Below are 27,639 nucleotides of genomic sequence, written 5' to 3' on the forward strand. Positions count from 1 at the left end.
GAAAATGCCCGGTATGCCCGATTACCAATCCAGCCCTGGTTTAAGTGCACTGACTAGACATTCACACAACAGCGCCATTGAACAGGGACTTTCCCTCAGACACCTTAATCACCTCACTCAAGGACACAACGATGATGGCTCAAGGCTAGTTTGTGGGCCATTTAATTTCAGTTTTATTCTAAAGTACTTTGTGTTAATGAGAGTGAAAGCTTAAAGGGATAGTTCACCCAAAGATGAAAATTCTGTCATCATTTTCTCACCCTCATGTTGTTCCAAACCTGTATGAGTTTCATTTCATTTTCATCATATTTTAAAGAATGTTTGTAACCTAAGAGTTGCTGGTAGCCATTGACTAAGTATTTTTCCATACTATGGAAGTAAAATGGCATTTCTGGGTGAAGTATCTTTTTAATAATATAACAAATAGTTTTGGATCAAAAATCAGATTAAGCCACTTGAAAAGCTGTTGTAAAAGGGCAATATACACACAGACTTGCGACATTAAAATCTATATTAATGAACCATACCACAAGCGCATTTTTTTTGGCAACTGTAAATAGCCTACTGTGAGGCTAATGAATATTTAAAGTATATAAATAAATAAAATAAAAATTATATATATATATACACTAAAGTTCAATAATGAATTCAATTAATAAAAAAAAAGAAAAAGAAAATGTAATTACTAAATAATTATACTAAATATTGGTATGCAGTGTGATCTGTAGGATTTAAATTGTAGTAATGAATTAAACAAAAATAAAAGAGGACTTACACATTCAAGCATACACTGAAACTGAAATCAAACACTTGTTCACCAATTCACCGTTAAATACATACTGAATGTCACACGAGTATAGACACGACTGCACTTTGTGTGATGTTAAAATCACAAGCTATTTGACTACTTGAAATACATTCTGACTGAAAATTGGACAAGGCTGGACATATGGATGTGATTTGGATCAGGATCATTTTTCATGGGTGTTTTTTCTGTTAGACTACAAACAACTAAACAGATCTGAGAGGGTCTTTTTTTTTTATATACTAAAAATAAAAACTTCAAAAAAACAAAAATGATCAAGAATAAACAGTCCATGACAAAGTAAGTCAGAGAGAGAGCAATATGTGAAGCAAAGAGAGAAAAACATCTGTTCCTGAATAAATTGAATCGAGCCTGTTATTGTACATCATGTTCCAGTTCAATTGTACAAGTGTGAGTAAGAATCGTCAGATGAAACTGAATGAATTGGAGGGAAGGAAGGAAGAATGGAAGGATAGAGGAGAAAAGGAAGGAAAAGGGATGACACTGGGCCAAAAAAAAGCTGCATTCCGAATAAAAACTGAACGAATGAACGCCTCACTCGCTCTTGTTTCTGCCTAAATAAAACACGCACATGTAACGCGATCTGAATCCTGTAACTTTTTCCATTTCGTTGTTCTCCTGCCATCTCACATCCTCTACGGTCTGTATTTCTGGGAATCTGCTGTTGTGTTTTCAGGCCGCAGTTATTAATAACACATGTGCTCGGAGTCTTTACAGGAAGTGGGAGACGTACTACTCCTATTAGCCAAAACCAACTCGAATCAGTCAAAAGGGAAGAAGATTGAGCTATTATTATGGTCGTGATGAATTAAAGGAATGTTTCGGGTTCAGGCTCTGTAGTTAGCTATGTGACATGCTTTCAAAAACCAAAGATAATAATTTGGTTTGTAAAAAACAAATACAAATGGTGTTTTCTAGAGAATGTTTTTTTAATGAACCAGGAAAGAGCTTCAGGAGGGTTTAAAAGCAAAATGTGCAGCTAATGATGTGTAAAAAATGGTTTTTTTTTTAATTCTGTGCTCTCATGTCATATCTTATTTTTATCACAACCAAACTTTCTTGAGCAAACCTCAATTATGCTTTAAAATGCTTGGTCATGACTTTTTTTTTTTACATAATATTATGAAAAGGCATGGAGTAACTGTTCACAATTAAACCAGTAACATACATTAAGAAAATCAATTGGTTCAATTTGGAGTTTATGCTGGCAAAGTAAAGTTTTCCTAATTTTAAAAGACCAACTCAAAATAGAGAAATTCAGGCAAATTTAACACCCTTAAGGTGTGAAACATGAATTAAAAAAAAAAATTATTTGAATAAAAGCCAAATTTAGGTAGAACTGGATTTGTTTTATTCTATATAACCCATTGAAATGTAATGCTGATAAGTGCGACATTAAATTGACAGATATTTTACTGAATTAAAAAAATTATAATAAAATTAATGCTCTATTTTAAAAGTTTTTAAAAGCATCACACATTAAAAAAGGGAAATATATCAAATATTATGATTAAAGACAGCATGAAATTAATATTTACTCTATTTTCTAAATGCATGTATCCCCTAAATTTATGATTTCTTAAAAAAAGTGTATTTTTATAAACTATATATTCTTTAAAATATATTCTATAAATCATCCTAGTGGACAGAAAGCTCCCCTAACTGAATGAATGAATATTTTTATTTTATTTTTTCATTTAATTTTTATTTTTACTTTCTTTCTTTTTTTTTTCACCGCTTGTTACACTTGTTTAGTTCTCGGTCGAAAATAAAAGCCCTACAAAAAACATCTGAAAAAGACTAAATCCAAGATATGGTGATAATATCACATAATGAGAGATTTATAACCAACACACCAAGAATTTTCAGCACAGCACAAGGATTAAAAATTGACGCTTTGGCTGGTTTTAAACCATCTTCTGAAACTAAGTCCTGTCTCTCTCTCTGCAGGTTTTGTGCTGGTGATCGGTCTGGTGACGTTCTACAGGATCGGCCCCTACACTCACCTGTCCTACGCCTGCTACGTTAACATCGCTGCTTGCTTGTTTGCCACGCTAGCGGCCGCCATGCTAATCTGGAATATTCTGCATCGCCGTGATGACTGCATGTCTCCGTCGGTCATCGTCATCAGCCGATCTCTAACCACACCCTTCAGGCCGCGCCTAGACAATGACTACGTAGAGTCGCCATGCTGACACACAAAGACACACCTCACCTGAGACAAAACACAGGGTGGATATTTAGACGGATGGACGGACACAAACGCACATGGAGAGGAGTTCTATCATTTTAAGTGAAACTGATCTCTTCGACTCCGCAAAAAGTGGATTCGGACTGAATGGAAGACTTTTGAAATGCATTTAAACACAGAAGCAGCATTGTGGATTGCAAAGAATACAACAGACAGATAAAGATCAAGCTGGATCTTGACACGTTTATATTCATAAGTGCACTTGTGAGAAAGTAGAAGCACATTCGTATGCACACATATCTGTTATGGTTCTATGAAACATGGAGTTTCAGATTTCAAAAGGAGTCCAGGCATTGAATATTGCTCCCAGGTCAATTGAATACAGTCCTTTACAGGCCAGCACGGAATCTGCACTTTTATACATGTTCTCTGCTAATTGAAGGGGGGAAAAAATTCTGGACAGATTTAAATTGGGAAATTTGACATGTCCAGTCATTTTTTTGTGTGTGTTTTGCATAAAGAAACCAAATTTATTTTAAGAAACATTGCAATATTTTGCATTATGACATATTTATTACAAATAAGCACATTTGCCCCCAGATTCTCAATATAATGTGTCTATTATAGTAAAGTGTCAATGCTTTACTTTTGAGCTTTTTTACAAATTAAAATAACCATAAATTAAAGCAGAACAACAAATATATAAAATATAAAACCGTGAAATAATGTAATGAGAACTCTGGGGAAAATATGCGAAATTTCTAAACATGCTTGATTGCTTCATTTTAAGCAAAATGTAAAATGTACTTTTTTTTAAATTGTTAAATTAGTCCAACACATTTAATCTACCAATTTAAGAGGGAATGAGATGGAAATCATGGAGATTTTTCTTTTCAGTAATGAGAACAGCAGGGAAATTTTGCTTAATTAATAACCATGAAAATTTGCTTAATTGCTTCATTTTGTTTACACAAAACATTTTTTTTTATTATTATAGTTCATTTTTTATATATATATATATATATATATATATATATGACACCCAAATATGGCAAAATGGGTTAAAAAGAGTGAGAGAGATATCAAATTATTCCAAAATATTCAATTTATGAATATGTGAAGGGGACGAGATGGAAACCTGGAGGTGCAGATTCTATGCAGGTCTGGTCATTTGGTACCAGAATTATTTTATTGACTTCTGCATGTGCATTCATCTGACAATTGACATCTGATATTACAATAATCTACAAGATGCCAATGAGGAAACTCTGTATAGTCATGATCTGAAAGTGATAGACTGGAACTATATCAGTTCAGTAAACAATAGACATTAATATTTGCTTACCTGTGCCTGTGGTACTCATATATGAGTATAATATAGAGCTATATTAAGTATATTATTAAAATCTCACATTTCACCCTGAGTGGGACTGGTATAATATTATTAAAGAAATAAACATAAAGCCATTCAACACTCAAAGGGGATTTTCTGGGTTTGACTTTGTGTGTGTGTGTGAGAGAGATCAGTGAGCATAGAAGAGAGTCAAGGACAGTCTGAATGAGAGGAAATGAACGGAGACACACATTATACTCCACTGTGACCCCTGATTCCAAACTGACACTTGAATGACGATAACATGAGAGCAATTAATTTCATTACATGCACAGAAACTATTGGTATGAATAAGGGATAGCTCACCCGAAAAGGGTCAAAGAATCATGAAAAAAGGTATTCCACAAAAATATGAAGCAGCGCAACTTTTTTTAAAACATGATTATTCCAAGAAATGTTTCCTGAGCAGCAAATCAGCATATTAGAATGATTTCTGAAGGATCATGTGACACTGAAGACTGCTGAAAATACAGCTCAGCATCACAGGAAATTACATTTTGGAAAAAAATATTTAAACAGTTATTTTAAGTTACACAGATTTGGAATGAAAAAACCTTTAAAAGGTGAAAGGTTAAAGGTCATATAAACATATCCGACAGTCCGTGCCACAGACAAACCCTACAGGGATCCGTCACAGTTCTTGAGAATGTGATTGTTAAAGATAGGCATCAATAGATCACTCAACTCAAGCTCTTTTCCTCTTCTCGCCGTTTCATCTGTTGCTAAAATGAACTAAAACAATACAGCAGGACTGTACAGTACACACACCCTATACAGTCATGGAAATCTGTGTCTTTTACGGTAGTGCTCTCATACACTCCGGCGTCTTTTGGGAAGCCGCTACACACACCTATATCAAATTATTCCAAAATATTCAATTTATGAATATGTGAAGGGGACGAGATGGAAACCTGGAGGTGCAGATTCTATGCAGGTCTGGTCATTTGGTACCAGAATTATTTTATTGACTTCTGCATGTGCATTCATCTGACAATTGACATCTGATATTACAATAATCTACAAGATGCCAATGAGGAAACTCTGTATAGTCATGATCTGAAAGTGATAGACTGGAACTATATCAGTTCAGTAAACAATAGACATTAATATTTGCTTACCTGTGCCTGTGGTACTCATATATGAGTATAATATAGAGCTATATTAAGTATATTATTAAAATCTCACATTTCACCCTGAGTGGGACTGGTATAATATTATTAAAGAAATAAACATAAAGCCATTCAACACTCAAAGGGGATTTTCTGGGTTTGACTTTGTGTGTGTGTGTGAGAGAGATCAGTGAGCATAGAAGAGAGTCAAGGACAGTCTGAATGAGAGGAAATGAACGGAGACACACATTATACTCCACTGTGACCCCTGATTCCAAACTGACACTTGAATGACGATAACATGAGAGCAATTAATTTCATTACATGCACAGAAACTATTGGTATGAATAAGGGATAGCTCACCCGAAAAGGGTCAAAGAATCATGAAAAAAGGTATTCCACAAAAATATGAAGCAGCGCAACTTTTTTTAAAACATGATTATTCCAAGAAATGTTTCCTGAGCAGCAAATCAGCATATTAGAATGATTTCTGAAGGATCATGTGACACTGAAGACTGCTGAAAATACAGCTCAGCATCACAGGAAATTACATTTTGGAAAAAAATATTTAAACAGTTATTTTAAGTTACACAGATTTGGAATGAAAAAACCTTTAAAAGGTGAAAGGTTAAAGGTCATATAAACATATCCGACAGTCCGTGCCACAGACAAACCCTACAGGGATCCGTCACAGTTCTTGAGAATGTGATTGTTAAAGATAGGCATCAATAGATCACTCAACTCAAGCTCTTTTCCTCTTCTCGCCGTTTCATCTGTTGCTAAAATGAACTAAAACAATACAGCAGGACTGTACAGTACACACACCCTATACAGTCATGGAAATCTGTGTCTTTTACGGTAGTGCTCTCATACACTCCGGCGTCTTTTGGGAAGCCGCTACACACACCTACATATAAACATCAGTAACCTTACAAGCATGCAAAGTACAATTACAATTCCCATTATAAACATGAAACGCACACACACCCTTCCCAAAAGCCACTTCTGTATATTTCATTTGAACAGGGAGACGGCAGTGTGTGTGTGTGTGTGTGTCTGTTTAGATCACAATATCCTCTCTGGAAATATGACAGGGAATGCATTTTGTGTCTGAAATCAATGACAGCACTCATACAATAGAAACATCCGGCTCAACGTCCATTACCTCATTTATCAGTGGGAAATCATTTTTATGATGGAGATCTTTTTACATAGCATCTCCCTTTTCGCTGGAATGGATGGTAAATGGTAATCATGCCATCTTGCACGTCCTCCACATATACCCAGAGCGCAGAGGGTGTTTCACTCACTCACAGTGACTCAGTCGAACACAAGGGGAATGCCTGTGTTTTAAATCCTGCTAAGCTGCCTAACTAGGTAGCACTTTTAGTTGTGATTGACCAATAAATTCACCAAGGAATTAATTGACCACAGGGCTTGCAAAATTTCAAAATCACTGGTAGCTGGTATCAAATAATTTAATAATACAAATAAAATAAATCTCTTCATATAAACAAACTAAGGCTTCGGCTGTGCTTTTTCCATTTAAGATCAGAGGCAACCACTGCATTTTAATCATGATCCAAACGAAGATGCTAAATACATGTTATTTAGATTGCAATTAGATTGTATAATTTCGAAATCTGAAGCAAAAACAGAATGGTCTGATTTTAGCTTTGTGAATGAGATGCAAATGTCACTCTCTGACAGCAGGTGGCGCTTATGGAACAGCAGGTATTTATAGGCTGCTGCCCCTTTAAGACCGAATGCACGGATCCAATATAATGATGCACTTGAGATTTCTTTCTCCACTGTTTACGTTCACTTAAGACATAACCGACTGTGTTTACGAGAGTACTTGCCGAGACAGTTATTTTGAGATAATTTTGTGTGTATGTGTTCACTCAGATGCAAGGATATGCAAAAGAGGAATCAATTCTGTGTACACGCATTGTCTGAAACCATAGACTGTATAACGCGGCTCTCTGTGCACGCTTTGAATGAGTGCGCGCAGCACCGAATGCCCGTGAATTGTTTAAAACACTTGAATGTTTAAATCGGCAAGACTTAGAAACACGTGCAAATGATCAAGTATGATCCATTTTACCCCTACAAGCTAGTGAACAACGCAAATCAAGGAAGGAATTTTATATCACTGTTCAAGATAGCCCGTCGGGTACGGCGGTGATATATTTTGGTAGCCCGACTGGAAAACACAATAGCCCCGGGACATCGGGCTAGTGATTCTGCGAGCCATGGACCAGTATTTCAAGAAGATCATTTTGAGACGATCCGTACAGTGCTGTTATTGTTAATTAAAACAAAAATGATTAAAAATTGTAAAAGAATATACAAATATATAAATAAAATATAAATATTAGATTTAAAAAAAACTTAGAAAACTTAGAAAATTTAAAATGTTGCATGGCAACTAACTGAAATAAAATAAGTTTAGGCTGAAGTACTCATATTACTAAAACTAAAATAAAAATTGAAAACTAATATAGAAAATAATAAAAATGAAACACCCCCCCCAAAATACAAATAAATGATAATTTACAATATTAATAAATACTATAAAAGTATACAAATAATACTAAAATAGCACTGGATCAGCAACAGCCAATTAGCTTTCTATGCGAACATTTTCAAATGTTTTTATGAATTTTAACCAGCTTTATTTTAGTATTATTTATAGCTTTTATTTTTCTATTTTTATTTTCATTTAAGTTTTAGTAATTTTGTTGTGCTTTTGTAATTTTTTTATATTTCCATTTAGTTTTTCTTGATATTTGTTTTTACTCATTTTAGTATTTTACCTTCAAAATATTTTATTTCAGTTAGCGGCCAAGGCTGAATTTCTCATTTCTTTATATTTTATTTCAACTTAATTTCAATAAACTATTTTTAATAGTTTTAGTTAACAATAACACCGTTTTTGAGTAATCAGCAATCGATCATCCTGCTCTATATATATCAGTATCGATCACTACAATAGTTTTTTGCCCATTAGATTCATGCTTAAACACCTGTCTATGGAGGCATATTATTACACAAATGACTGCTATCACACAAACTATACACTTATCTAGTCTTTGATACGCAAGCACAGAAAATAAGTGTTGACATCTGAAGGGGCCATTCACACAGAACTAATTTTCACTAGGAAAAACTACTTTTAACCTGACACAGTACCAAAAAAATGCAGTAATCATGCACAAGATGCTGAAAAAGCAGCAAGCCACAGCAGAATGGTCAAAGATGACCGTCTAGTGCATGTTCAGATAGAAAAACAATCAAAAAGCAGTGCAGCTGAACGCAAAAAGTGGCCGTAAAAGCACTTTCAAATGTTCTACCAATCTAATTTCTGACTTGCACATTCACTTATTATGAACCTCATCGCTCTGGTAAGATGTGAGTGCATGAGTGTTGAACATGTGTTTGTGTGTGTACCTCTTGATGAGTTTGATGGCTTTAAATGCTTCGTCCATGTCCCCTATAGTGAGGTAGAAGCTGAAGTTCAGCATGGCGTCTCGGGTCTGTTTCTCGCAGCTCTCTAACCCCACAAAGTCTCGGAGGGCTCGCCGTACCACCATCTGAGGGGACGAAGGCACCTGGGGTGCGGCGGAGGGAGTCGAGACCACCTGATCTCCACCCTCACCCAGCTGAGAGGACAGAGAGACACATTTTTTAAAGATACACAACGCACAGACTCTTTGTAGATTACTGAAACAAATTCAAAGATATGAATGAAAAGAGGAAGAGTGATGTGTGATGATTCTTCTCCCAAATGACTGCTGGGTAATTGTGAGGGTACTCACATCAGGGAGAATGAGGCCTCCCCTCCGAAATAAGAGCTTAGCAATGGCAGAACAATCAGAATAGAATAAGAATGAGAAAAATGAAACAATGCATTCAGAAAAAATACAGTAAAAGGGTGAGAAATAGATATGCATATAGAATGACAGAAAAGCATGGAGAAAGGGGAATGAAGGGTGTCTGTATCTTCTTTGTCTGTACCTTGCAAATATAATAGTAATACGGTGTATCTAAAGCCAGTAGAGAGAGCAGCGTAGCAGGTTTAGGCTGTGAGTCCTGCAGGAGGAGACCGTGTTCCTGTGTCACAAAGAACGTCACCACCAACACATCCTCCTGCCAGGAAAGACAAAAACCTTTTTATACACTAACTCAATTAATGGATTCGGGTCTATTTTGACCTGGAAGAGAAACATAAAAATGTCAAAAATAAAATGCATAGTTTTTAGTATGGAAAACAAACTGAGCCAAGACTATAAAAATAAAGATCATTTCATTGTTTCAGATTTTTTAAAGACTTTTAAGAGAGAGACAATTTCATCAAAATGTTATATTTTTTGCATTTGTGTCTGTTCTGAACCAGGTATAAACTGATTTAAAAAAAGATTTTAAAAAGACAAAACAACAACGAAAAAAACCAAAAAAACATGTGATGCTATGCAGTTTTTTTTTTTTTTCAAAAAAAAAAGAAAAAAAAGGGTGATGGATTATGAGTGTTTAAGGCAAGCTTTTAAATCATACCTAATTTGTAATTACTTAAATATGATTTATGAAATAAAAATATATGAACATATATAAAATAAAATAAATATTAAAAAACAAATTAATTTCATATTCATTAGGTTGTGTTTTACCTTCTCTATTTGTGATTGGCTGCTGCTGTGGAGGTCAGAGTTCACGGGAACTGTTTCACACACAAACAGACGTGACTCGTTCTCGTCCCAGAACTGAGAAACAGGGCAGCGGCCGGCCAACTCCACCTCACATCGAGTTCTTAAATTCAAATACAATTTTTCTCAAAGAACGTCTATTTATCTTTATCTCTGTTCCTGTAAGACCACACCAACACAAACACAGGCACCTTTGACTGTCCTCAGACTGTGCGAGACTGCTCTCTGGCCTCCCTATGAAGAAGTTGAAGTAAGACAGCGTGTCCAGCTCGATGTCATAGAAATACACTTTGTTATCCGGCCGCCCGTTCACCTACGATGCACAAAAAACATTTATCTGTTATATCTGCTATATATATATATATATATAACAGATAACAGATTGTTACTGTTTTGTTATATTTTGTGATGCCTTATAATTTTGTTGTTATTTTTCTTCTTTTCTATAAATATTTGTAAAAAATGTAAAATAAGGGATCCAAATCACAATTTGCAAGTCATAATTGGGTTTTTAATGACCATTTTCCTCCTGCTGCATTCCTGCAGTTCAGTTTTAATATTTCATCTTGGTCGAATAGGAAAGATGCTTTTGCATTATGAACATTACCATGCATCAAACTTGTATTTCAAAAGAGCAAAGTCCCTTTAAGAACTGTCTTTTTTTTTTTTTACCTGTGTAATAAGGATGCTCAACTGATTTCCGCTGGCATTGCATTTGACTGATCTCAGAGCGCCCAGGTCAGGAATGAGCTCAGAGAGGTTCTTCATGACACCCATGGCTTTGGCCTCCCTGTGCACACAAACACACATGCATTATACACACATATATACATTTACACACGTTTGAGTAGATTAGTGTGTGTTTACCTGCATGTGAGGTCAAAGACTCTGACGTGACACGTATCTGTTCCCACGGCCAGGTAAGATCCACACACACTCAGCAGTGTGGGGTTTCCTTCCGCTTCAGAAAACACCAACAACTGCTTCACGGTGCCCTGGACATTCACACACACAAACATACACTTGTAAAACACAAACTTGGAAATGTGAACAGTCACTGTGTAAAATGTGTATTTTCATGTGTTAAAGAACATGGATGTGTGTAGAGTTTGTGTATGTGTACCTGCGGTGTGCGGATCTGGACACGGTTTGGTTCGACGGTATAAATGTTTTCTTCATGTACCGCAAGAGCAGGAGACTCACACTGGAAAGAACCTGATGATGAAAACATAAAAATTTATTCAGAAATGACTCGGTGTCTCTTATATGCCATGACATATAGGTAGGTCCTGATTCTGTGTGGTCCTGCATATCAGTCATTATTAATGATGTGTTGTCTGGAAATATATTACATGTGTTTATGGTACCTGTGCTGTGTAGGGTTTGTCCTGATGGCTCGTACACAGTGATATATTTCCCGTTCCACACCGTCACCATATCCTGTACAAACAGATACGAAAATAACGTAGAAAAATTTTGCAGATTTTAATATATATATATTTTATAATTACATAATAAATATAAATTTCTTTATTATTACTTAATTTTGCTAAATTTAAAAACATGTATTTAATCTTTTAAAATGTTAGAAAAAAAAAAAATTAACTTAGGCAATTTAAATATATAGCAAAATGTTGTTATGAAATATTATAAATTCAAAAATATGTGTGTGTGTGTGTGTGTGTGTGTAATATTTAGCTATTTTTTAATTGCCTCAGTTAATTTCCTTTCTTTTTCTCACATTTTATTTAATCACGTTTTTCACAGTTATTAAATAATTTAACAAAATAATCTATTGTTATTATTATTATATAACATATATTTAAATAAATAATACATAATATATAACATATATGATTTTGTAAATAATTTAGCACAACTGGACATTTTTTATAATAATATTAATCAGTTTTAACATTGCTCTTCTTTTCTGTAAAAGTTGTGGAAATAAATTCCCCTGGTTCTGGTCATGTGGCAATAAAAAAAATATTGTGTCTACATTCATCATATGTTGTGAACAATGATGCTGTCTTGAGGGTTTATGGTAAAATCATTGCAGTACATTTGCAGAATGAGGTGAAACTAGAAAAGGGTTGTGTGTTAAATGCTGCTGTGTGAATGTGCCACATTAAATGTGTCTTACCTTGGTGACTTGCACGGCTCTGATGTGTGTGTCTGTGTGGAAGGTGATGTGTGTGTTGGTGTTGAAGTTGGCCAGGCTGAGCTGTGTTGGCGTGAGCTGCACTGCTGCCATCTGCTGGCTGTAATGAGAACACATCACATGCTCTGACAGGATCACCACACAGCTGCTGCTGCAGACAGCCAACAGATGAGAGCTCGAACCCCACTGCAGACACACAGACAGACACGGGGAGACAGACTTCAACAAACTGAAGCAAGAATCAGAATTACTGTCTGAAATAACCAATCACATGTCATAATGTTGTAAATATCCCTAAATATGGGATAAAAATATCCACTGCTCACTTGTAGCTGTGAGACGTTTCCTTCCACCTCTGCTGGTGTTTGGAGTTTCCAGTGTATTTTCGTGTCTCCTTTCTGATCACTCACTGTCACCATGTGCCACAGAGCAACACGACCTCTGCTGGTACCTGCTGCAAGAACTTCTGCAGATGAAAACACAAAGATCCAGATTACTTCTGAACAAAATCACACTTGTAAAATCACTTACATTTGTGTTTTAGCAGATGCCTTCATATAAAATGACCTAAACTGTATTCAAGATATACATTTCATCAATACGTGCATTGCTCTGGGAATCAAACCTATTAGCTTTTTTTGTCTTTTCAATAAGAATTTGCTAAATGAGAGACAGGAAAGACAACAATGTTAAAAAAGATTTCTGTTTCAAATAAATGCTGTTCTTTTGAACAAAGAAAGATCCTGAAAAAATGTATCATAGTTTCCACAAAAATATAAAGCAGCACAACTTTGAGAATAATCAGAAATGTTTCTTAAGCAGCAATTCAGTATATTAGAATGCAGGAATAACTGTTATTCAAATAAATACAGTCTTGGTAAGCATAAAAGGCTTCTTTCAAAAACAAAAAATCGTAGTGATTCCAAATGGTAGTGTTTTAAAACAATTTCAAACGGAAAACAATACAGAAACTCAGGCAGTATTTGTGTAAGTGTGTACATTGTTCAGAGTTGCACAGACTTGTAACAGTGTAAATCTTACGCTTAGAAGTGCAAAAGGAAACACAGTTGAGCAGTTCTCCTTTCTCAAAGCCCAGAGACTCATCCAGCGTCAGAGCGTAATGATCATCTAGCTCCACATCCCACAACCTATACAAACACACACACCACCATCAGAACACATGCAACATCTCAGGGCAACTGCTGAGAAACTAGAACTGAGAAACACTTTTATATACAAGGTTTAAAACACACACACACACACACACACACACACACAGAGGACTAAAATTTGTTGTTAACCTAATGTGTTGTTCTCCTGATGCTGTGATGAGCAAACCGTTTTCTGTCCACACAATGTCTGCATGCTGCCCACCTCTGCCACTGAGCTTCACCTGTACACACACCAGGGTTATTATAGTTAGCTAAAACTAAACCATAAAACCATACCTTTTTTGTTACTTGAAATAATAATAATAATAAATGTTAACTAGAATAAAATAGTTTTAAAAATTATTTTATTTCAGCTAGCTGCCAAGGCAAAATTTCCCATTTTCATTTAGCCTAACTAGATGTACTAAAATAACTAAAACTAAAATAAATTAATGTAAATTATTTAGACATGTCAAAAAAAAAATTCCCCCATTTGTATGTGAATGGCAAGAAATTGTGAATGATGTGTACAGTATGGAAATGCTGACCCTTTCCTTAAAGGGGTCCTATTATGCTCTTTTACAAAGTCTTGATTTTGTTTTGGGGGTGTACTAGAACAGGCTGTGATTTCTGTTAAAGGTCCCATATTGTCAAAACTGAAATTTCTGTATTTATTTGAAAAAAGGGGAAAAAATTAAGTAAAAAACAACAAAATTACTAAATTTCTTGATGTACTAAAATAACTAAAATTGTAATAAAAACTATATAGACATTAAAAACAAAACATTTTAAATGCAAAAACACAGAATTGCTAAAACTTTAACTAAAATTAAAATGAAATTAAAAGATAAAAATAAAGAACTTGTCTGGTTTTTGTGGTTGTATTCTGATATCTAATTGGACAGACATATGAAGTTTGATCTGTTACCTTACTGATCTCCTGAGCGATTCCTTCCGGTCCAAGACTGAAGTGAGAGAGCAGCAGTGAGTCTGTTACCACGGCGAGAACGGCCCTCCTCTTGGAGTACCACATCTTCTGTACCGCACTCTCAACGGACAGCAACGGCACACTCCGCACCTGCTCATCCACGCTGTACACGCTCCCTAAATAACACACACAAACACGGTTAGAACAAACCGACAGCACCTGAACATCATTGCTAAACATCCTGTCACCTCTCACCATCAGCTGTACTGATGTAGAATGCCAGTCCTTCCTGTGATCCCAGCGCAAACCCTCCTTTATTGCTCTTCTTCCAGTTAAACATGTCCAGAGCACTTTCATCGCCGCTGACAGCAGCACGGGCCAGCATCGCCACATCCCTACCGATATAAACACACACTGTAGGATTCTTATGCCAGATAGAGTGCATATAAAAAATAGCAACTCTTGTGAAAAATAATACTTCTTATGAAAATAATATACTTTAAAAGGATATACAAGTGTATATAAGTGTTATATTTTCTTAATTTCAGTTAAATTAAATTACAATAAAATGCATTATAATTTACATTTATATTAAATGTAATTAGCTAAACCAAAGTGGCCTTTCATTTTATTCATATTATATTATCTGCAAGTAGTTTTTTTTTTTATATACTTTTAAGATTTGAAGTTCACAACAAGTGCACAATCGCTACAATTAAGAAAAAAAAAATCTAATAAGTTTACAGTAATCATTCAACTCCAATACAAGATTTTGACGTACTATGTACATACACTCTAACTTTCACAACTCAAAATTTCCTCTCTAGTCCAGCTAGAACTAGTACTGCCACTAAACTGTTGAGAAATCATTATAGCACTGATGTGAGGGTTAAATGAGACTCACTCAGCAGGTGGTGGAGGTCTGAAGATGCAACATGTCAGTGGGTTACTGTAGTCATGTTTTATCAGAGGAGATCCCTGCAGTTTCCCTCTAGCGTCCACCCTCCACACCGCCATTACACCTGCCTGCAACACACACACACACACACATGCGCATACTTTCACCTCAGTGCATATGAACCCTAAACATCAGCATTTATTATATTACATAGTGAAATGTGTGTAACCTGATCTCCTGTGACCAGTCTGTTGCCGTTACTGCTCCACTCCAGCACTGTGATGCAGGCGGTGTGTGTGTTGTTGGGCAGGGGTGTGTGTTCACCGGAGGGGTGTGAGAGGAGCATGGTCTCGCCCGTCTCCCATCCCACCGCCAGCAGGGCTTTAGTCGGGTGCCACTGCAACAACGAGGGGCTGAATCCCCGTTCCACATGACACAGCTCAATATGCTCCCCCTAAAACAGACAGATTTTACAGAACACATTAATACTCAACGTCATCATTGACAATACTGTATTTCAGGAAAGAATAGTGGATCGTAAAATAACATTTGAATTGAACTATTAAATGTTAAGTGAACTATTAGGTTCGTTAGGTTACAACTAAAATGATAAAACAATACATACACTACCGTTCAAAAAGTTTGGAATGATTTTTTAACGTTTCTGTAAGATGTCTCTTATATGCTCACCAAGGCTGCATGTATTTGATCAAAAATACTGTTAAAAGTTATGAAATATAATTACAATTTAAAATAACGGTCTTATATTTTTATTTATTTTTAAATGTATTCCTGTGATCAAAGCTGAATTTTCAGCATCATTACTCCAGTCTTCAGTGTCACATGATCCTTCAGAAATCATTCTAATATGCTGATTTACTCAAGAAAAATGTATTCATATTATCAAGTTGTGCTGCTTCATATTTTTGTGGAAATGTTTTTTCAGGATTCTTTGACGAATAGAAAGATCAAATGTCTTTAATGTCGCTTTTAAACAATTTAATGCATCTTTGCTGATTAAAAGTATTAATGTCTTTTTTTTTTTTTACTTACTAACCCCGAACTTTTGAATTGGTTGTGCATCACGGTTTCCACAACAATATGAAGCAGCACAACCATTTTCAACATTGAGAATAATAAGAAAGGTTTCTTGAGAAGCAAATCAGCATATCAGAATGATTTCTGAAGGATCATGTGACACTGAAGACTGGAGTAATGATGCTGAATATTCAGCTTTTGCATAACATGTATAAATTACATTTGAAAAGATACTGAAATAGAAAACAGGTTTTTGAAATTGTAATAATATTTCACAATATTACTGTTTTTACTGTTTAAATAATTGCAGCCCTGGTGAGCAGAAAAGTCTTTCAAAAACATCTCACAGACCCCAAACTTTTGAACAGTAGTCTATTGTGTTATTGAAAATGTATAGTAATGTAAAACTTGCATACAAAATCAAATATTCTCTCACCTGCTGCAGGTAAAGATCCACGCAGCCCCCGGTGGAGGCGTTCACAGAGCCCACGGCCAGCACACACACACTGGAATGCCATGAGATCAGGACAGCCGCTCCACTGCTGTCAGGGGCCTCGACACGATGATCAAAATACACAGCCATGACCTACAAAACTACAGAAATAATGATCAGACTGTGTGTTAATATCACAAGGCACATCTTACAACAGCAATCTAACACTGACAATATTGATTGAGAACCTAAATATGACAGCTACAATATAAAAAAAACACTCTCTATATGGTTTACATAACATTTCTGGTTAACAGGAATTATTGTGATGGTACTATGGTACAGTGAGGGTCAGACGATGATACCATTGATAAATACTATATGATTATACAGTGGTATTAAAATGATAATCCGAGGCACTTAACATAGCATAATGCCTAAAACCATTACCATGCTACTATGATCAAAAAACATGGTAGTACCATGGTATTTTTATGTAATTGTGACTCCTTAAAAGTTAACGGTTTGCTGCGCTGATAAAGTTGTAGATAAGATGTATTTCTAAAGCTGGGAAAACTATTGTGATGATATTTTAAGCTATTTCAGCGTCAATGGTTAAGTGTAATGGTAACTGTTGTTTACATCCGTTTTAAACGTTAGTAAATCTGTCGCTAGCTCTGTTAGCTAATCCACACCGAGGCCTGCCGCTTTAAAAAACCTTTCAAATAACGACTGTTTAAAGAATTTACCTGAGAGCTCTTCCACTCAGCACTGCCGTTATGACCGTGTGTTTTTCACGCTGCATATGTATGATTTAGACAATAGAAAGATGAAATTAGCCCTTAGATGTTTACGACGCGCCTTTAGCCGTGAAGCGTCTTTTTCGGTTGCCCAGACAACCCCAAGAAGCGCGAAGGGGCGGAGCTAAAACGTGAGCGCTGCGTCTCAACCAATGAGGTGAAGCGAGTGGAATGGCTAATGAGGTGCGTTTTGTTATTATGGTTTCAGCACATGTGGGGGGGGATTAGGGTAACTGCAGCTTGATAATAGTTTGTCATGAACAACCAACCCATTTTAACTTTTATTTATAATTTGAAAAGAGTTTGAATTTTAATAGAATGGGATAACAGATTTTGGTAACCTTTATTAATGCCTTGTTGGGTTTGGTGACCCTGCTGTATATCTGCAGCTGTTCGCATCAGACTAAAATGCTTTCTAAGACATAAAATTATGAGTTTTCCACAGCATAAAATGAAACAGAAGTCATAAAGTGAACAGAAGTCTTCAATGTCCCCAAAAAGCTCTTTATTTAACAGTAACTAAATATTAGTAGTACAAAAATAACACAATACATGAAATCCAAGGAACAATGCCATAGTAATTAGGGATGCATGTCATGATCATAAAATCTTCTCCAGATGAGTGTGAGATATTGTCAGCCCTCCTCAGGTCTCCATATCTGGGATCTGCAGCTGAGTTTTGAGGTTTTTGTCCAGCAGCATGAAACTCTGTACCGCCAAACTCCTGCAGTCTGCGTCACACTCATTCTCTGCCACATCTGCACATAATAAGACATTTATGAATAACATATACAAACTCAAACACATACAGAGTCAAACAAGCACTGTGTACCTGCTAGCCAGGCTCTGGTCTCCATCAGGTCATCACCAAGTTCTGTGAGTAAGTTCTCAGCAGGCATGCTCAGAAACACAGCACAAACCGCAAACATAACGCCCCTCCGCACCATCCTACAGTTAAAGCCAGAGAGAGAGCATTAGATGTAGGCATGTAATATAATGCATCCTAGAACACAAACTTACTGGTCAGTGTGGAAGCGCATGGGCCAAACTAAATCCAGCAGAGCTCGGCCCATCTGAGACGCAACCTGAGCAAAAACATCAGTGATTATATGAAGTGCACATCACTCCTAATAGGGCTGCACCATTTGGGGAATAAATCAAATTGTAATTTTTTCTGATTCTAAATTGAGGTTTAAAATGCAATTTCAAATTTCAGGTTTGCTGTGCTTGTTTGTAGAGCTGCCTAAATTTTGTGATTATATATCAATATGACTAAAAAACAATAATAAAATATGCACTTTAGTTCCGCTAACTTCACAAACAAATCCTTTAAATTTAAAGGTATTCAGAACAGGAATTAAAAATAGTAGTATAATAGTATACAACAAACACACCAGTTAGAACTTCTCTTACACAACTTCTTTTGCATTACATACAAAAATGACTTATTAGAATAAATACAGGACAACTACTAACACAACAGACCATCATCATACCTGTTTAAGCAGTGTCCTGAGCTCTGAATCCAGAGCCAAATAACCAAGAACAGACTTTAACAACTGAGTCTGAATTTAAGGAGAAATGGGAAAAAAACAGAAGTCAATACTTTTATTCAGCAAGGTTGCATTAAATTGATCAAACGTGACAATAAAGACATTTATAATGTTCAATTTCAAATAAATAATATTCTTTTGAACTTTCTATTCATCAAAGATTCCAAATGATGCATTAAAATCTGCAGTGGTTATAAGGATTCATTAAAATATGCAGTGGCTGTAATGATGCATTAAAGAATGCAGGGGTTGTAATTATGCATTAAAACAGAATGTGGTTGCAACAATGTATGAAAATTTTCTGTGGCTGCAATGATACATCCATATATAACACATAATATGCAGTGATTACAATGATGCATTGACATGCGAGCAGTGATTGCAGTGATGCATTAAAAAAAGTAGTGGTTGCAATGGTTCTGTAAATTATGCAATTTCTGCAATGACGCTTTAAAATATGCAGTGGTTGCAGTGATGCTTTACATATGTGGCGGTTGCAATTATGCATTAAAATACGAAGTGGATGCAATGATGCTTTAAGCATGTGCTTTATTTATTCCTTTATTTACAAGTATTTCCACCCTGAATGTGTGTGATACCTCTGAGAGCGTGGCATGTCTTCTCCAGTGTGTCCAGTATGCTGGCGGCCAGCAGCGGGTAGTACTGCTGTGGTAGGAAGGCGTCAGGTGTGTTTGCATGCAGATGGTTGCAGGTAATGGAGGGCAAAGCTGCAAGGTGACCGATGACAATGGTCTCTCTTAGCTGGGGAGTCTAAATAGGCTCCGCCCACCTCACATCTGGACCACAACAACACCTGAGGACGACCAGCAGAGAGGAACAGCTCCAGTACAGACGCACATCGCTCCAGACCCGCACTCTCTCTGTGTGTAAAAGAGACACAACACATCATTAGTATAGATAGACAGATAAACGTTCTAATTTCCATAAGCAGATGCTCTTGGCTGGGTCCTTAATTTACAAACACAACTTTTCTCCGCACAGATATTATTTATGGAACAATAAGGATATTCTTTACAAGAATAAATGGTAAAAATCACTTTTCTTTGACAACTGGTTCTAGTTGTCAAACTAGACAAGTTGGACAGCTTTTTAATTCACAAGGCAGACTTTACAACTACTCTGATTTCTTACAGAAATATCATATTCCTGTATCTGCTGATGAATATGCTGTTGTTTTCAATGCCATTCCCGCTGGTATGTCTTTTCTGTTGCAAGGTACTACACTTCCATGGCCATGTACTTGCGCTCTGAATTTAACTGACACAATGATAGGAAGTGTTTGCTTTTCTACAGATCAACAAACAAATAACTATAAAATTAGACCTCTTTTTCAGAGAGAGATAACAACTATTCCTTACATAATACCTTATTGGAATAGCATTGTGGGAAATATACCTTGGGAGAAAGTATGGACCTTGCCTCATAGATACCAATAAAGTAAAAGAAATAACATTTAAGTTGATTCACAAATGTTACCCAACTAAAGTCTTTCTTAGGAAATATAAGTCAGACATTGAAGTGAGTTGCTGTTTTTGTCATTCTTCTGAAGAAGACTTCATTCATTTGTTTTGGCAATGCTCCTACACAGAACAATTTTGGTCAGACTTTTTAGTGTTTATTCAATCTTTTGTAAGTGACTTCTCTTTTTGTTTTAATGATGCTTTCTTTGGATTGTTTGACTATTCAAAAGAGAACACCGGAAAATATTACATAATTAATTTATGTTTCCTGTTAGCTAAATTTCACATACATAAACAAAAGTTTACTGGCTCTAAACCTCTCTTCTCCTTATTTAAAGTGGACTTAGATAAGTATGTGGAAACTATCCAAAGTTCTGTTCATTTGAAAGCTATGAAAACAGTATCTTTATATTCGTCCTTTTTGTCTTCTTAAGATGTCATTGTATTACCTTGTTTTTTTGTTGTTGTTACCCTGGCAACAAATCTGTGTGTATATTCTGTTGTTTTTCCTGTTTTTGTTTTTATCTTGTCTTTATTTATGATTTTGATAATTGTACTGCCATAATGTTTTAATGTTTGTATTGTTGAATAAAAAAAAATAAAAAAAACATTGAGGAATCGATTCCCATCGATTCCAGAACAAGGAATTGGATTCGATTCCAAAAATTTCGGAATCGAACAGCCCTATCTAATACGTGTCCGTGTAGAAGCACATTTGTCAGAACAAACGTTCCTATCGGTAACTCAGTTCCATAACAGTTCACTAGACAGCGCTACAGGACACGTAAACCCTCTTAGGCTTGTTGTATTCTAGTTCATAGTTAATCACTTTTTGTTCATTTATTTATTATCAAGTTCATCAAGAATAAGTTAATCAATCCTTACAAAGGCATTTGTACTTCCCAAAAACTGAATAGTACTTTAAAATAATTCCTTTTTATTTCTACATGTGAACAAACAGCATAAATATTGATGATATTATATTATCAATATAATTAATTAATCAATCACCTACATCTGTACGATTTACTGAAACATTAACTGCTATATGCACTACATATGTATTCTATGATGGGCAACAGCCTTTAGTTGATAATAGGACTGAATTAAACAGAACTCATGTGACTTGTGAAAATAAGCAACTGATCAGTATTATTTTAAGCAAACTTGTCTGCTAATTCACCTTAATTTTAATGTAATAACGGGCGCGGCCATTTGTAACTTGAATGGGCGAGAGTTCCGGTGCCATTAGCTTCCGGTTACTTTACTTGTACAGAAACAACCGGTCATGCTGCTTGATATTGCAAAATTATATATTTGTTGTAATATTGTTTTATTATCATAAACACACTGATTTGTATCACAAATAGTTTTACCGTTTATGGCACTTCATTTAGCAAAATAAGGTGGATAAATAACATAGGCCAAGGGATTTCAATTATTGCATCAGCTTTTTAAAATGTCTTTCCATTTTATTTTCTCATTTATTTATTTGCATAATTTGCTGAAAAAAGTACATGGATGTGTAATTTTGTAGCGTTACGTTGTCACAGGCCCAAAAGTATGTCTCTGATAATGTTACTTGCATTCGCACCGGTAGGTTCTATTCTATTCTAGTTTGGTGTTTATGTGAAGTCGGTTCAGTGATGTATATAAAACAAGAAACATCCACAAAGAACTTATTTGCACTTAATTTATTGGTGACTAATTTATTTTCACTTTTCTTTTAACCTTCATACAATTATTTGAAAATCTTTAAAACCCCGAACTGTAAAAGATACATCTTATAGGGGCATCTTCAAAAGAAAGCAAAACAGAAGACAATACTGATATCTTTCATTTATACAGTAACCTCAACAATTAGAGTAAACATTTTTTTTTTTTTACAATTGTATCCTTCATTACGAGGAGTACTTTTTTGTTTTATTAACATGTATTTATAACTATTATTAGTCTTTTAAAGTCTAAGTGGCAAGCAGAACTCCTTCTAAGCGGTGAAATGCTGTCTTTGGACACTGAAAACAGCTGTTTAACATCAGACAGGTCAAGAGCAGTAGATTCAGGCCTTTCCTTATCGTCTCTGTAAGGAAATTAAGGAACGAGGCAGCCGGCGGTAAACGCACGTGTATTCAAAAGTTTACAGAAGCAAAGTTCCCGCGCTTTAAGGTCCATCAGTATCATTCCAGTAGCTTTAAAACAGCCATACAGACGTGACAGCAGTGGAATCGTCTTCTAATGTTCTCCAACATCGTCTTATAAGAAAAACTGATAGGACGGGTCTTAAAACCAGAGGGAAAAGAAACATGTGAACTGCAGCTTGGGATTTTCCGGAGGAAAAAAAAAATACAAATCAAACATGCTTGTGCCGGATGAGAGGGATGTACTTCCATAATGGCGTGCTGCTGGAACAGAGTGGAAGACAAATGAAACGGAACCTTAATTCCATTTGTCCATAAAAATACGATTCCAAGAACGAAAAATACAAACGTTCTAGATCGATATTTACACCAAATTTCACCAGAGAGACAGAGAGAGTTTTGAAAAGCAGAAAGAAGCAAAAGTCCTTTTTCCCCGCGTGTCTGTTAACGGTTCGATTTCCCTTTCGTGCCCGCTTCTTTTTCCCGCCAACGTTGATAGAACAACTTCACCCTCATTTTCTTTCAAACAATTTAAATAGCAAACAATATTATCTCAAAATAAAATTAATCAGAGTGCAATGAACATTTCCAGTGAGATTTAAAGAGTCTTCTGTACAGAAAATCAAAGTCTGTTGGAAAGAATCCAGGACAGGAGGCGGCTAACGGATATCCTCAGCGAGAAATCGCACAGGACCGATTACCTTACCCACAATGCAACACTGCGAGCTCCCTTGGTGGGCGTCGGCCTCCCTTGATCCTTTGCGTTCTGCATCATCTTAATAAATAAGTATTGAAAGAAAAAAACGTTCTGCAAAAACTCGTTTTGTCTTTCCATTTTATTTTCTCATTTATTTATTTGCATAATTTGTTGAAAAGTACATGGATGTGTAATTTTGTAGCGTTACGTTGTCACAGGCCCAAAAGTATGTCTCTGATAATGTTACTTGCATTCGCACCGGTAGGTTCTATTCTATTCTAGTTTGGTGTTTATGTGAAGTCGGTTCAGTGATGTATATAAAACAAGAAACATCCACAAAGAACTTATTTGCACTTAATTTATTGGTGACTAATTTATTTTCACTTTTCTTTTAACCTTCATACAATTATTTGAAAATCTTTAAAACCCCGAACTGTAAAAGATACATCTTATAGGGGCATCTTCAAAAGAAAGCAAAACAGAAGACAATACTGATATCTTTCATTTATACAGTAACCTCAACAATTAGAGTAAACATTTTTTTTTTTTTACAATTGTATCCTTCATTACGAGGAGTACTTTTTTGTTTTATTAACATGTATTTATAACTATTATTAGTCTTTTAAAGTCTAAGTGGCAAGCAGAACTCCTTCTAAGCGGTGAAATGCTGTCTTTGGACACTGAAAACAGCTGTTTAACATCAGACAGGTCAAGAGCAGTAGATTCAGGCCTTTCCTTATCGTCTCTGTAAGGAAATTAAGGAACGAGGCAGCCGGCGGTAAACGCACGTGTATTCAAAAGTTTACAGAAGCAAAGTTCCCGCGCTTTAAGGTCCATCAGTATCATTCCAGTAGCTTTAAAACAGCCATACAGACGTGACAGCAGTGGAATCGTCTTCTAATGTTCTCCAACATCGTCTTATAAGAAAAACTGATAGGACGGGTCTTAAAACCAGAGGGAAAAGAAACATGTGAACTGCAGCTTGGGATTTTCCGGAGGAAAAAAAAAATACAAATCAAACATGCTTGTGCCGGATGAGAGGGATGTACTTCCATAATGGCGTGCTGCTGGAACAGAGTGGAAGACAAATGAAACGGAACCTTAATTCCATTTGTCCATAAAAATACGATTCCAAGAACGAAAAATACAAACGTTCTAGATCGATATTTACACCAAATTTCACCAGAGAGACAGAGAGAGTTTTGAAAAGCAGAAAGAAGCAAAAGTCCTTTTTCCCCGCGTGTCTGTTAACGGTTCGATTTCCCTTTCGTGCCCGCTTCTTTTTCCCGCCAACGTTGATAGAACAACTTCACCCTCATTTTCTTTCAAACAATTTAAATAGCAAACAATATTATCTCAAAATAAAATTAATCAGAGTGCAATGAACATTTCCAGTGAGATTTAAAGAGTCTTCTGTACAGAAAATCAAAGTCTGTTGGAAAGAATCCAGGACAGGAGGCGGCTAACGGATATCCTCAGCGAGAAATCGCACAGGACCGATTACCTTACCCACAATGCAACACTGCGAGCTCCCTTGGTGGGCGTCGGCCTCCCTTGATCCTTTGCGTTCTGCATCATCTTAATAAATAAGAATTGAAAGAAAAAAACGTTCTGCAAAAACTCGTTTACGAGCTAATCGTACGCACACGCTCAACCCTCAGGTCAGCAAATGTCCCTCACATGGGCTAACGGTGTGACTGCTTAAACCAGACTTACACTGGTAACTTAAACTAGTTTCTTACACTGAAATTCAATCTATGAATTGTGAACACATATACAGAGGGAATTGGCGCCTCAATCCCAAAACACAGGGAAGTCACAGGAACCGAAGGACAGGGCCGTTCACACACACACACACACTCATTCAACTAACAGTGCTCTGAATTGTTAAATTATTTGATCAAAATAATGATTGGATTCTTCACATCATCTGCAAGTCTGTTCTTTATGCCTCTCGCCTCCCGTTTCAGTTCATAAATCAGGGTTGTCGCAATGGTGATTATTTGACCTCCAGGATGGAGGGGTTACACTCCATGATGGCGACAATGATGCGATCAATGTAGTCCTGCAGGCGGAAGCTGATCTCCTCCTGTTTGTGGATGGCCTCCATCAGCTGTACACAAACACACATTAAATATCACAAAGTGTTCATATCAATAGCATACATAAGCATAACAGTGTGATAGAGACCTCAGCGCGGGAGACGTTGTTGATCTCGGCAGCGAGTGACTCTGAGAGTGACTCTGTAAAAAGACTCTTTGCTCCCTGGATGCTCAGATTAATGATCTGACCGTTCAGCTCGTCGTTCTGCTCCTTCAGACTGCGGTTATCCTGCACACAGAGAGAGAACCACAACATAGATATTTGACCTGTTTTACCAGTTTGAGTCTTGGCCCTGTTGTTATCCGTTTAGTCTGTGCTGACTAATTAAGAGTCTGTTTACCTGTTTGAGACTTCTGGGTTTGTGTTTACCAGTTTGAGCCTGTGTTTATCAGTCTTTGTTAACCAGTTTAAGTCTTGGGTCAGTCTTTACCTGTTTTTAGTCTGTGTTGACTAATTAGCAAACACAGTCGGTTATCGGTTTGAGTCTTTTGGGCTTGTGTGTACCAGTCTGAGTCTTGGGTTTGTAGTTATCTGTTTGTTTGTTTCAGTCTGTGTTTACCAATTTGAATCTGTTTACCTGTTTGAGTTATTTTGGATTGTGTTTACCAGTTTGAGTCTGTGTTAACTACTCTTGAGTTTACCAGTTTAATTCCTGGGTCAGTCTTTTCCTGTTATTCAATCTATGTTGACTAACTTAATTCTGTTTACCTGTTTAAGTCTTCAGGGTTTATGTTTACGTGCTTAGCAGTTAAGAGTCCTGCATCAGTCTTTACCTGTTTTTTTAGTATGTGTTGACCAATTAGCCAACACAGTCTGTTTGTGTTTACCAGTGTGAGTCTGTGTTAACTAGTCTGAGTATACCAGTTTGATTCCTGGGTCAGTCTTTACCTGTTTTTCAGTCTGTGTTGACTAATTTTTTAGTCTGTTTAACTGTGAGTCTTTTGGGTTTGTGTTTACCAGTTTAAGACCAGTCTGTTTAGCAGTTTGAGTCCTGCGTCAGTCTTTACCTGTTTTTTAGTATGTGTTGACTAATTAGCCAACACAGTCCGTCTGTGTTAACCAGTCTGAGTTGACCAGTTTGAGTCTTGTCTTTACCTGTTCTTTTTAGTCTGTTAACTAATTTGAGTAGTTTGTGTTTACCTGTGCTTTTAGTCTAAGTTAACCAGTTTGAATATATTTACCACTTTGGGTCTTGGGTCAGTCTTACCAGTTTTTTAGTCTGTGTTGACTAATTTGAGTCAGTTTACCTGTTTGAGTATTGGGTTAGTGTTTACCTGTTTTCTGTCTGTGTGGATTCATTTGAGTCTGTGGTTGAACCTGGTTTAACGTCTACGTTGACCAGTCGGAGTCTGTGTTTACCAGTTTGAGTCTTTGGGGTTTAGGTTTTTCCTGTTTTCCTGTTCCTTTGTTGACTAGTATGAATTTGAGTCTCGAATCAGCCTTTACCTGTTTTTTGTAAGTCTTTGTTAACATTAACAACAAACTTAAACAAGTCTCTGTTTAAGTTTGTTACCGGTTTGGATCAGCATTTACCTATTCGAGTCTGTGTTTACCTGTTGTTGTCTGGTTTTAGTCTGTTGACCAGTCTGATTCTGCATTTAAGTCTGTTTTTTAGCTGTTTGAGTCTGGGTTCATCTGTTTTAACCAGTTTTTACCAAACTTTTTTAAAAGTGTGTTCGAGTGTGTTTTTCTTGTTTGAATCTGCTTTTTACCATTTTGAGTCTGTTTTTAAGTCTGTTTTAAAAGGGTCATATGATGCTTTTTTAAAGATCATTACTTTGTGTATTTGGTGTAACAGAATATGTTGACATGCTTTAATGTTCAAAAAACACATTATTTTTCAAATACTGTACATTATTGTAGGTCCTCTATGCCCCGCCTCTCTCAAACGCTTCGTTTTCTACAAAGTCCCCCACTGTATGACCCCTTTAAGCCTATTTAAGTCTGTGCTTCAGTCTGTGTTGACCAGTTTAACCTGTTAACCTGCACCCCACATTTTGGGACTCATAGCTGAAAATGACCTACCTAACTTA

At 36.1% G+C, this 27,639-nt stretch overlaps 4 protein-coding genes across 7 annotated transcripts in view; 1 reads left to right on the forward strand and 3 right to left on the reverse strand.

Annotated features, from left to right (window-relative positions):
* tmem204 (transmembrane protein 204) overlaps window positions 1-3,759 on the forward strand; it is a 14,106-nt gene extending 10,347 nt beyond the window's left edge. The window contains exon 3 of the mRNA XM_016458830.1: window positions 2,777-3,759. Coding sequence (XP_016314316.1) covers window positions 2,777-3,021 — 245 coding nt within the window. The 3' untranslated portion in view covers window positions 3,022-3,759. The remainder of the gene's footprint in view (window positions 1-2,776) is intronic.
* LOC107667212 (intraflagellar transport protein 140 homolog) overlaps window positions 1-17,723 on the reverse strand; it is a 40,901-nt gene extending 23,178 nt beyond the window's left edge. Inside the window, exons 1-19 of one of the 2 annotated variants that reach the window (XM_016458828.1) lie at window positions 17,584-17,723; window positions 16,838-16,995; window positions 15,593-15,817; window positions 15,370-15,491; window positions 14,721-14,860; window positions 14,466-14,641; window positions 13,688-13,779; window positions 13,428-13,534; window positions 12,713-12,852; window positions 12,369-12,572; window positions 11,593-11,665; window positions 11,349-11,440; window positions 11,093-11,220; window positions 10,898-11,015; window positions 10,417-10,538; window positions 10,190-10,328; window positions 9,540-9,671; window positions 9,341-9,376; window positions 8,973-9,184 (exon numbers count right to left, since the gene is read on the reverse strand). In XM_016458828.1, the coding sequence (XP_016314314.1) occupies window positions 8,973-9,184; window positions 9,341-9,376; window positions 9,540-9,671; window positions 10,190-10,328; window positions 10,417-10,538; window positions 10,898-11,015; window positions 11,093-11,220; window positions 11,349-11,440; window positions 11,593-11,665; window positions 12,369-12,572; window positions 12,713-12,852; window positions 13,428-13,534; window positions 13,688-13,779; window positions 14,466-14,641; window positions 14,721-14,860; window positions 15,370-15,491; window positions 15,593-15,817; window positions 16,838-16,984 (2,405 nt within the window). In that variant the 5' untranslated portion in view covers window positions 16,985-16,995; window positions 17,584-17,723. The remainder of the gene's footprint in view (window positions 1-8,972; window positions 9,185-9,340; window positions 9,377-9,539; window positions 9,672-10,189; window positions 10,329-10,416; window positions 10,539-10,897; window positions 11,016-11,092; window positions 11,221-11,348; window positions 11,441-11,592; window positions 11,666-12,368; window positions 12,573-12,712; window positions 12,853-13,427; window positions 13,535-13,687; window positions 13,780-14,465; window positions 14,642-14,720; window positions 14,861-15,369; window positions 15,492-15,592; window positions 15,818-16,837; window positions 16,996-17,583) is intronic. The other variant, XM_016458829.1, reaches the window with a different exon arrangement.
* A 400-nt stretch (window positions 17,724-18,123) lies between these two features.
* LOC107667203 (telomere length regulation protein TEL2 homolog) lies at window positions 18,124-18,804 on the reverse strand. Its single transcript, XM_016458809.1, has 3 exons — window positions 18,655-18,804; window positions 18,467-18,582; window positions 18,124-18,392 (listed from the first exon to the last, which is right to left on the reverse strand). The coding sequence occupies exons 1-3, from the start codon at window positions 18,705-18,707 to the stop codon at window positions 18,280-18,282; spliced, it is 282 nt and encodes a 93-aa protein (XP_016314295.1). The 5' UTR covers window positions 18,708-18,804; the 3' UTR covers window positions 18,124-18,279.
* A 5,062-nt stretch (window positions 18,805-23,866) lies between these two features.
* The window catches only part of LOC107667206 (rab11 family-interacting protein 3-like), a 31,651-nt gene continuing 27,878 nt past the window's right edge, over window positions 23,867-27,639 (reverse strand). Inside the window, exons 12-14 of one of the 3 annotated variants that reach the window (XR_001631766.1) lie at window positions 25,694-25,834; window positions 25,013-25,616; window positions 23,867-24,567 (exon numbers count right to left, since the gene is read on the reverse strand). Coding sequence is in view for 1 of the 3 variants with exons in the window: in XM_016458819.1 (XP_016314305.1) it covers window positions 25,503-25,616; window positions 25,694-25,834 (255 nt within the window). In the remaining 2 variants the exon portion in view is untranslated. Of the gene's footprint in view, window positions 24,568-24,619; window positions 25,617-25,693; window positions 25,835-27,639 lie in introns of those variants that run through there. The other 2 variants (XR_001631765.1, XM_016458819.1) reach the window with 2 other exon arrangements.

Source organism: Sinocyclocheilus anshuiensis, unplaced genomic scaffold (assembly GCF_001515605.1).
Source record: "Sinocyclocheilus anshuiensis isolate Anshui unplaced genomic scaffold, SAMN03320099.WGS_v1.1 scaffold415, whole genome shotgun sequence".
Lineage (NCBI taxonomy): Eukaryota > Metazoa > Chordata > Actinopteri > Cypriniformes > Cyprinidae > Sinocyclocheilus > Sinocyclocheilus anshuiensis.

Coding starts and splice junctions, on each gene's coding strand:
- LOC107667203 (XM_016458809.1), bottom strand. CDS start 18,707: ATGGGCCGAGCTCTGCTGGATTTAGTTTGGCCCATGCGCTTCCACACT. Junction 18,583..18,654: donor ATGCGCTTCCACACTGACCA/GTAAGTTTGTGT, acceptor CTTTAACTGTAG/GATGGTGCGGAGGGGCGTTA. Junction 18,393..18,466: donor GACCAGAGCCTGGCTAGCAG/GTACACAGTGCT, acceptor TATTATGTGCAG/ATGTGGCAGAGAATGAGTGT.